Genomic DNA, 10,964 nt, shown 5'->3' on the forward strand with positions numbered 1-10,964 from the left:
TTGTCTCCAGAAACGCGCCTTCGATGTCATTTTGGGTTTATCGGGAGCTTCCTTACCAGCGGAAGGTTGGTGGCATATTTCTGAGACAGCTGCAAGGCATTGTCAATGGCGATGAAACCGGGGCAGTGGGAGTAGTGTCTTTCATTTTGATCTGGCTTGATCTGTCCTTGCTTGATACTTTGTAGTCGATCGGTTTGTGGCGGTTAAACGACATGAGAGGTGGGAAGGAGATGCAGAGGCATGAGTTTCCCAAATAGGAACAATAGGACCATGGAACTGTCTCGATAGACTGCCAGTGTCCATGGATGGCTGTGTATCAGATGCACGGACAATGTCTTAGGAATAATAGGATAACGATGGTGATAACCAGTGTGTTGTAGATGTAGTACAGAGTAGTATACTTTGATATGTGCGGATATATATTTCGCTCTGATATACCGAGTGATGCCTACTCAACTATGTACGCACCAAGGGAACGGCGAATATCTGCAAGCTCCTCTTTCTCATGGCAACCATCAATTCGATGAGGTTCCCTGATTCCTATTTTCCGCCACACACCGCTTCAATCCATACAATTGCTGCCTATGATCCTCCAAACGGAACTGATAGATAACTGGAATGCCAAGGGCTCAGACTGCACCTGCTGGCTCATGGTAGACGTTCCAATGCTGGGCGATGCAAAGAAAACCGATTTCACCCGATGTCGAGCTTTACTCTAGATTAACTACAGCAATTCGTACGTCTAGACCGTAGACCCCTCAGCGGACAGGCAGTTAGTTCCCAGTTGTTCCGGTGAGGTATGAGGCCTTTACTCGCTGATAGTACTTCTCCATATCCTCGTTCGGCTTGGCGCGACCCTCGGCGGTTACTGCCTATTGTCAATGACGTCCATCAATATATATTCAAGAGTTGATTGGAAACTCGCAGCGTCAGAAGAAATATCCCACGCAAATTCGGGTCGGCACGAGCCTGGATTCTGGAAGCTCGCTTGCTTGGCCGACGAATGGAACCCCGTGGCCGAGCCGACTCGGAAGACCCTCATGAGCGAAGATTGGCCGGCCCCATCACCGCCCCGGGAAATGGGGAGGAGGGGGGGGCGACTGCAACACGCGCCCGATAAATATTGGCGAAAAACAACGCCGGGGATTCCTTGCTGGTATCTACTTGTAGACAAGGTAGAATCAGCGAGATAGCTACGACTAAAGTTGATGCCTGCGGTCTCAGGGGAGCGGTCAAAACTAGCTTATCAAGTGTTCTCCTATACTATAAGTCCAATGCACTTGCATTTCTTGCATGCTTCCAGCCAAGAAGACATAGTCCATCTAGAAACATTGCCAAGACAGCCAATTCCCTGTTGATGGAGTCAATGGAGCATCTTGGCAACGGAGTACGGAGGATGGAGACTATTCTTTCACTGGATCGACGGTGGCTGTGTTTTTGACGAAAGTTGACGAAACCTGTGACATAATTGAGCTTTGTTCAGGTCGGATACACATGGTTCGTTGTGAGCTTTTTGCTCGTTTTTTTTTTTTACTTGCGATGATCAGTTCCGGTACATTCTCCCAACCATTTCCGGAATATTTTCTGACAGTTATCAGCCATGGCTCTAAATTTACACTACAGGGGTTGTCAATTATGATTATCAGCACTAGCACCGACTCGGAAGGATCCAACTGCCAAGATGATCTTCTACCCGACTTCTTGGCCGTTTCTCTATCAAATAGGGGCGGATCCCGATGCATGCCCAATCCCGAGTGGAATCGGGACCGGTCCCTGCCGAATGGCAAACCCGATAATTGCCCTTCTACTACCAGGAGACGGAGAATAACGGAGATGAATTGACGCGCGTGGGATTCAGAAAACACCATTCCCTGGTCTTTGCGCTCAAGCGATTGTATACCCCGGTCGAACTATGCAAACGTCCGGATCCTGCTACACGCCATGGCCATCTGCTGGAAAGATTTCGTCTAGCATGTCACACAGGGGCAAAGCAAACGACAGTCGCTTTGACATGGACGCGTACTGCAATGATAGGTTGCAATGGACGAGTATACACATCCCATCTATATTCTGACCTCTAGGCATGCGTCTTGCCACTAGTATCAATGATGGAAGATCCCACCCACCGGTCTTGGCTTGCCTAGAAATGCTTATCCATCCCCTTCACACAGTGCCATTGGGATTCGTCATTCGCTGTTGAGCTCATGACCAATTCCCTGTTTCGATCACTTCGCATGGCCAGACAGGTCTATTCCTGCTTGATAACAAGCGATCCTGTTTCAGACCGAGCACGGGCGTCGAAGAAGCAATAACATTGGCATTGCTCGGCCAAGAAAGCACTGACAACAGTGTTTTATTTTTTATTTTATTTTATTTTATTTTTTGCTTTCTATCTACCCCTATAGTCTCTGTGGTGGCGTTGCCTAACCCTATATATGGTAAACCCGTCCCTTTTGGTTGTTTCACACAACCAAGATTTACAGGAACCAAAGAATCAAGATGTTCGAGGCTCCACGGAATTTGACTTTTGTTGACAATTCCCCAAACAGGGACGGCCTGACTGAGCTCTCAGGAAGCCGAGGGATCTATTCCAGATCCGATGATCTGGAAAAGCAGGGTTGCTCTCCTTACTCCAACCCGTTGGCTGGGAGCACCAATGTATCTATTGCAGATACCTTAAACGACGAAGCCGAAAGCCCTGCTCCGTCCAAAAGATCAAAGCTCGGGAAATATTTTCTTTCCGATATTGATCGAAACTGGACGGAAGCTATTCTTATCTCGTGCGGCTTTGTGAGCGGTCTCGTCGATGGTCTTTCATTTACTTTTTGGAGCAGTTTCTCCAGCATGCAAACAGGTATGCATGCCGTCCAACCCAACCCACCCCATCCCACCTTCCTTCCTTCTTCTACATAAGTATACACCACTAACACCCCACAGGAAACATAATCAACCTCGCCCTCGGCGTCTGCGGCAACCTGCACCACCAAGACAAACTCTGGGTCAAAGCCCTAATCGCCGTCGGTGCCTTCCTCCTCGGCACCTTCTGCTTCATCGCCGGCTCCTGGATGCTCGGCCCCCTGCGCCGCATAACAATGATCTCCTCCTTCGCCCTCCAAACAATCCTCATCATGGTCGCCGCCATCCTCGCCCACACAGACGCCATCGGCGAAACACCATCCGGCGATCCCACCCGCTGGCTACAAGACGTCGCCATCGCACTCCTCGCCTTCCAGGCCGCCGGCCAGATCCTGGCGTCGAAGTTTCTGGGGTTCCCCGAGATTATTACTGTTGCGTTGTCGGCGGTTATGTGTGATATTTTTCTTGATAAGAAGTTGTTTCATGGGTGGAGGGAGAACCCGAAGAGGAATCGAAAGATAGGGTTTGTGCTTGCATTATTCCTTGGGGCTATGACGGGTGGTGGGATGGCGAGGCATCATGGACTTGCTGCGGGTTTGTGGTTGGCGATGGCGTTGAAGGGGGCTATTACGGTGACGTGGTGTGTGTGGCCTGAGTGTCCGCCGCCTGTGGAGGAGGGAGAGGGGAAGGGGAAGGAGGTGGTGAAATGAAGTGAGAGAAGTGAGGGAAGTAAAAGCGTGGTTGGGAAAAGTTACTCTAATTGTTCTTTGCTTTGGGTTTGGATTTGTTAAGCATAGCCTGTTTGTCTGCATTGTTTGCGATACCCCCAGTAGTTAGTTACCTATTCTAGTTCAACATGATCATGATTAATACCCAGTACAGTATCTCAGTCACCACATAGTAGTAATATGCCCCTGTCCTTTTCCTCGTATCTTCCGTAGTAGTACCCCTCTCCCCCAACTCGCAAAACAACCCCATAAGATCCTCAATGCAAAGCCAGCACACCACGCATAATCCCCGCATAGAACCTCGGGAACCTACATAAAGAAACTCAACTGGTAAAGATAACCTCATGCAAGCACATACACCGACTTAATGCGCGATACGAACTGCCACGTTGACGCCGTTACCAACAGTACTGTGCTTCTTGGCATATGGTTACTACTCACGGCTTCGATAACCTTGCAGTTTGTTCGATTGTAGCGGTGTGTTCGATCGGGCCCTGCACAAACGCACGCAAACGCGGACAAACAACTGATACGCGTTGGAACCAGTCAGAGCCCGCATATGTCTTCCAGTGGTCTGTATCTGGTAAGAGAAATCCAGTGACCCAGTTTATTCGTCATTGTACGCATCGGATGGAATTATGCCGCTGTTGGCAATTTCTAAAAGAAACACATCATATTTCCCGGATTGTCAATCCTATGAAAACTGTACGGGAACTTGATGGTTTTTCTGGCAACTTCTAGGGGCCGTCGAAGACTAAAGCAGGTGACCCAAACGCGAGCCTAGTGGCCGTATTGAACTTTTGGAATTGCTGTGGGCGCCCTCCCGGATTACTCTGTAAAGCGGTCATGTTATCAGACTAATTCCTTCTTTTTCGCAATACTAGCGCCAAGGTTAGTTTATATGCCGGTCCGCCAATCCGAATTAGCATGTGGTACTGCATAGTGTACCAGTAATTCCTCACTTGGCCAACGCTTTGCGGCCTTTGTGACTGAGTGATTCTATCTCGGCTTTGCTTGCCCCGTCCAGATCCTCTTCACGTCTAGCATTTCACTAGATCAATGATGAGATTGAGATGGCTGCATTGATGCTCTGCGTTTGGTTAGACGAGTGGTTGTGTGAGACACAATTTGCCCAGATCTGTTATCATCATTGCCTTCTTTAGCAATGAAGAACTTTTGCGCCGCTTTCCATGTACCCTACGAGCTCTCCAAGACCCCCGTGGGGCGAAAGCAGAGGTCTGGTTTATGTCTGTGGAGCTCTCGCGCCACATTTTCTGACGTTTGGGATCGGATCATAGCGCGCGGACGAAAATGGGTACGCCCTCGTTGACATTTACTTCATTCACCCAAGAGATAATACCGCACTATATGGTCGTCCTACCGCCTAAGTCATCTCAAAGGCCCAGTACACTCTTATTGATTGGTTCTTCATGATCTTCACTTCATGGGCTGCGGTCAGTTGCACTCTGGCCGCCACTATTGTAGCCCATATGGATTCGCACGGATGACATCGGCATCGGTATTTTGCAAGTAGAACAATCCAGTGAGTCTTCTGGTGGTCTTGCACGCTCTTTGCCACCGGAAAACAACTCCTTCTTTTGTCAGTATCTGAACTCAACGCTCCTAGCCAGGATTGGTAGGCATTGCTTTCACTTTCCAGACTCGTGCCGTCGCATTTGTATTGTCTGACCCTTAAAGGGTCGCACGCATGCTAGTTAGTCCATGCCCTGCTTTGTTAATCAGGCGCTGCAGCCTGCGGTATTTCTTTTACTCTCCGACATCCGAAGACTATCTTGGCTTCTTGTTCACTTTTTGATGCAAACTGGGCGTGAAGTAAACAACTTCTGCCGCCTGGCTATTGCTACTAAGATAAGTACCACCACTAAATTGACTCAGCTGTGGGAATCCACCACAATGTGACCTCCCTTTCGTACCAATCCAAGCTAGCTCTGCTCATGATATAGGCTTCATCGCAGAGCAACTCAACTCACCGAGGTGCAATGGTGGCAGGCTATATGGTGTGCCTCCGAATGTGCTTTAGCCTTCGAGAAGAACGTGCCATATCAGGCATCGTTCTCTGTTATGGGCACGTCTTCCAGCATGTCGTGCCGTGCAGGGCTACAGCCCTGTCGAGTCACAAAGAATGGCGCGCAAACAATAGGAACAGTAGAATAAGTTTTCTACCTGCTGGTAGAGAGATAGCTGTCTTGGCTCGGCTTTGAATAGCTTGTCAACCATTCCAATTTAGCCAAACTTTGATGCTCTCGTCACACGAAACCATCTGGGCTGGCCGTCGTTATTCGATTTCCCTTTTCCTGGAAACGGTCAAATAAATTTGCGCTAGCGCAGATGTGAACAATCTTGATGACAGGGGGTTTCCATAGATGCGCAGAATCGGTGGCTAATTGATTCCATAGCATACATTTTATGTGATATGGAAGAACCCGTTTTATGGAGTATCGGAAACTACCCAGTCCATCAGGCTTGCCTGGCGTTCATCAACCAGGCACTGTCGTACCAGGATCCAATGGTAGGTTGGAGTTTTGGTGAACAGATGGCCGGAACTTTGTATGGCTTCGTGAAGACTTGTGTCAGAATTGATAGCTGAGTGATGAGAAATGCAGCATGTAAAGGAAGCTTCATCCTTCACATTATCCAAGAACCATTGCATTCCAATATTGGAACGATAGAAGCCCGTATGCGGATGTCATTATGCTATGGTGCCGCAGCTACTAGTTTGAAGGCTGGCGAGCTTTCCACATCAAATTTGCATATGATGATGTGGTCCTCTCTAACTCTCTTTTTCAATGTCCGGGATACAGTATAGAGCACCGGATAAGCTGGTCATCGTAATCTGCGTCTTCCGAGGAGTACCTATCCACGGGTTTCCCTATTTAGTTCCATTCTCAGTATTCGGTGTTGCCACGCCGGGAAGGCCCATGACGTTTTGGTTAGGGGGGGGTGCTTTTAGAGAAAGTGGCCCTTATTAGCTTCGGTTATTACCCTGAATCGTCTCTGGGGTTCCCATTTGCTGTCTTGTTTGAGCCCCTGACTTGTGACTCTCTACGGTCAAAATCTTCCAGCATAAACGTTCCTCGGAAAAATATAGTCGTGACATGTTGAGCATGTTTCGTATGCCTCAATTTGCTTTTGGCAGTTACACGAATACGTACCGTGCGTTTGTGAATTTGCTCGTGTGAAAGCCATTAAAGTCTGTCGTGATGGCATAACGCTAGACAGAGTAGTGTGTGGAAACTGTTTTGTACTAGTTCTGACGCTGTGGGATATATTCGGCGTGAAATCGACTCATCGCAATAGCCCGGCTTTGCATGTGTAATCTCGCTTGTTGAAGATGGACAGATATTCACAAGCTTTTATTGCCCACCAGCTATATCGATATCCCCGCTAAACAAATGAAGCACTGAGTTTTTTTGCGCTCATCTCGGTGCGTAAATCGGGGACAAGACAGGACTTTCACGAAAGGACACACAATATAATGACCGGCACACAGCAAGAGTCACACGCACAGAATGACGAAGAATGGAAGAGTGAACATTGTTCAATCTCCTCTGTTCCACGTGTATTTATTTCATTCCAGTTGTAAGCTGGATACGGCCAACTGTCAGTAAGATCTACTCAGAGATTGGAGCGTACGCGATGGATAGGTTGTCGGACATCATGTCCTGGCACGAGGTTTCAAACCAGGGCATGTACCCATGAGAGGTACCATATGTCTGCTCCTCATTGCATTTGTGTGCTGTTATGTAGGAACCACTATTATTCGTATCAATGTTAGAGCTGTAAGACCGGAGAGATGCTGCTGCTCCAACTGAGCGTATGAGGATCGTGTTGGGAAGAAAGCCCTGCTTCGAACCATGATTTGTGACTGCAAATACGTGCATGCTGAATTAGCACCTAATCGATCAAATGGTACCGTAACGCCAATTGATCGCATATTGAGTCTGATATGCATGTTGACAGTATTCCGAGTACCTGTATGTTAAAAGGTAGAAGAGCTCGGATATTGCTGGTCACGGCTGTGAATGGATGAAGCGACTGAGAGCCAATTGTAGATAAATGCAACATTCACTGCAAGTATGAGTGTATTGTATCAGTCTCATACACTAAGGGGCCATGTGGTATTCCTTGCGTGGTGGTTATAGGGTCTACGCAATTAGTATACAGGCCTCGGGAATGGTGGATAGATCTATAGTTCGTCCATGGTTTCCCCGATAAGCCATTGGGTTAGACCCGTGGTACAGTGAAATTAACAATAACAGGATGAACCCCTTGGAGAGACAATTCAATAAGAATACTCTGTAATAGAAAACGAGTAATGCTGAGTTGTCGCATCCACCGCCGCGGCCACGTTTTTCCCTCGCCTCACCTCTTGTTCTCCCTTGCGCTTCACCACAACATTGAATGGATATAACTGCAATTGATATAATATAACACCAGAGACTGTCGCTTTAGTCCGACAAAGTGAAGCTCACAGGCGGATCGGCTCCATTGAACCGAGTTCAGCATGAGGTGACCAGTAACCAGTGCACTCCCAGCCATCGCAATATTTTTTTCCCTTGCTACAAACGCCTGCGTTTTGATTCGACCAGCCACGCCAATTCCTTTTTATCTCTTTTTTCTTTCCTTCCTTTTGTGTTTCTACGCTCTCTGAATCGTCTGAAAGGCTCAGAAATACCCACATTCCGGTCGATTGCCTCGTCTTTTCCCGCGTTGCTCCCAGCCTAGATCGCGTCTATCAGTTTCACCAGGAAAAGAGCCTGACATCAGGAGCTCCGAGAGGCTGGGGATCCTTGTGGCGGTCTAGTATTCATTGCTAAGCCCAATTCCACGTTGTCGTCCTTTTACTCCCCCGTTTCTCCCTCACCTCCAGCGGTGTCTTCCACCGACCTTTCCGGCGCGTTTGACGAGGCCTACGAAGTTTACGACCCTGCCACGACCTTTACGACTGATTCACGACAACGCCAGCAGCAGGCTGCTTCGCGTCCTGCTTCTACTGTTTTTGCTTCTCAAGACCCGCTTCTTCTTCTTCGTCGCTCGTCGAGTGTTGTCTCAGACAGCTCCCGCACGTTACGGAGGTCTCCTCGGTCATCGGACATTCACCAGCAGCAGCTCCAGCAGCAGCTACAACAACAGCGTCTGTCCCACCGGAGAGCGCTGTCCGTCGATGTGTCCGGTCATCATCAGTACATAGAGCAATCGATCCCCGTCTCTGTTTATCCCGCGCCTCTTGCTCCGACAAGCAGAAACGCAACCGCGCCTCCGCCTCCGCCTCCGCCTCCGCGTCCAGCACTCTCAGAAGCGCAGTCCGAAGACGACCACTCCGTTGTTGAAGACTCCTACGAGCGATTCAACAATTCTGATTGGCCTCGTCGATCTACGCACGTCTCGCCAACTACCGCGTCTGCCGTCCTTTGGACCCTCGAGGAAGCCTTTCGCAAACCGTTTCCCTTTACTATCGATTGGGACGAAGTGAACGCACCCATGTCGGACTTGGTTGGTGTAGCCCCCGCTGCCACCGCTCTAGGTAGTGCAGGTGCTGCAAATCATGGTCGGGTACAGAATGGTGCGCCCCGTCCCGTGCCGGTCAACACGAACCCGCCCAGCGGTGTGCGAACACCTACGGATATCATGAGACAGCGTCGAGAACGAGAAGGTCGTCGCAAAGCAGAGCAAGAAGCGAGAGATCGAGAACAGCAGCAGCAGCAGGAGCCGCAGCCGCAATCCCCTGCTCAGCAGCAGCCGTACGCTGCTGGCGTTGATCGAATGTCGCAACGCCGACCTACTGCTTCGGCCGGGGCTGGTCACCGTAGGAGTGGGAGTCAGCCAGGACCGCCTCCGTCGTCCGCTCAGCCAATTCCTGGTTCGCAGCCAAAGCCGCAGCAGCCTGGTGCCACCAAACCAGCAGATGCTTCTCAGGAGCCTCGCCGTGTGGCTTTCCCGCACGCGTTTGAACGATGGGAAACACTGTCCTCCCACTGGGAAGGATTGACCGGTTACTGGATCCGCAAGCTGGAGCAAAACAACGAAGCCTTGGAGCGTGATCCCTTGAGCCAACAGATGGCCCGTCAAGTCACAGACCTCTCCGCTGCCGGCGCCAATCTATTCCACGCGGTGGTCGAACTGCAACGCCTACGAGCCTCCTCCGAGCGCAAATTCCAACGCTGGTTCTTCGACACCCGCGCTGAACAAGAACGCGCCAAAGAACTCCAAGCCGAACTAGAACGCCAAATCCAAACTGAACGCCAGACCCGCGCAGAAGCAGTCGCATCCTACCAAAAAGCCGAGTCCGACAAAAGACGAGTCGACGACCTAGTCAAAGAAATGCGTCGCGAGCTCCAAATCTCCAAAGACGAAGCCCGTCGCGCCTGGGAAGAGCTCGGCCGCCGTGAACAAGAAGAACGCGATCGAACTGCCTCCCTGCGCAACGGCGAACCAACTCTCGTCGGCGGCGTCCAAGTCGTCCCTATGATCCCCAGCCGCCAGCACCCGATTAACTACTCCTCGACGGAAGAGAACGAGGACCGCTACGCGCGCGACGCAGCTATGAAAATGTCCGACACAGGCGAAGCCCAGTACTACGATGACCAACCACCCTCGCCAACAGGAAGTGACCCTTTCTCGGAAACCGTGCGCAAAACCGATCCCGTGTCAACAACCCCAGCCTCCCAGCCCCAACCATCCTACCCGGGCCACTTCTACCGTCCTGAAAACGCAACCGTCCCAGGCCATACCCGCGCGACCTCCGACCCGGAGTACGGCCAAAGCGTAGAGGGCAGCGAGCCCGGCGACGAAGAATACACACACTACCAGCGTGATTCCCAAGGCCGTCCAATCGTTTACCCAGGCACCATGTCCGAAGAAAGCGACGACTACGATCCAGAAGACATCGGCCCGGAGGGCAGCTACGTCCCCAGCACTTCTGCCTCTCCTTCCGCGCCTACAACCTCTGCGCCGGTGTACAATTACCCCCCGACGTCTGGAGGCTGGAGCTGGGACTCTGTCACACCGCGCCATCGCCATCCGACGCGTCTTAGCGATGTGATGGAAGAAGACGAGCCGAGGACGACGCCTAGTCGGGCTAGTCGGAATAGTCGGGCTAGTCACTGATCGATTGATTTCTGCTGTTTACATTTCGGGTTGTGATTTGGTGGCTTTTGCTGGATAGATCTAATATCTGTTTTTTTGTTCTTTTTTTCTTATTTTGTTTATGTTGGACAGGCGTACATATGCGGATCGTCGGGAGCATCGTATAGCATAGACATGCTCGTGCTCATGACCGGCATTTTTCTTGTCTTTTGTTTTTTTTTTTTTTTTTTGTCTATTTTCCGGCTGTTGATATGGTATACCTGGTCCTGGTTG

At 50.2% G+C, this 10,964-nt stretch overlaps 1 protein-coding gene across 1 annotated transcript; it reads left to right on the top strand.

Annotated features, from left to right (window-relative positions):
• Positions 1 to 2,499: 2,499 nt before the first annotated feature.
• Positions 2,500 to 10,712, top strand: ASPGLDRAFT_35593 (uncharacterized protein; the record flags this gene model as incomplete). The annotated part of the gene is made up of 3 exons (XM_022544582.1): positions 2,500 to 2,854; positions 2,938 to 3,557; positions 8,373 to 10,712. 3 exons carry the CDS (start codon positions 2,500 to 2,502, stop codon positions 10,710 to 10,712), a joined length of 3,315 nt encoding a protein of 1,104 aa, XP_022401020.1.
• Between the last annotated feature and the right edge of the window lie 252 nt (positions 10,713 to 10,964).

Source organism: Aspergillus glaucus, assembly GCF_001890805.1.
Source record: "Aspergillus glaucus CBS 516.65 unplaced genomic scaffold ASPGLscaffold_10, whole genome shotgun sequence".
In the NCBI taxonomy this organism is placed as follows: Eukaryota; Fungi; Ascomycota; class Eurotiomycetes; order Eurotiales; family Aspergillaceae; genus Aspergillus; species Aspergillus glaucus.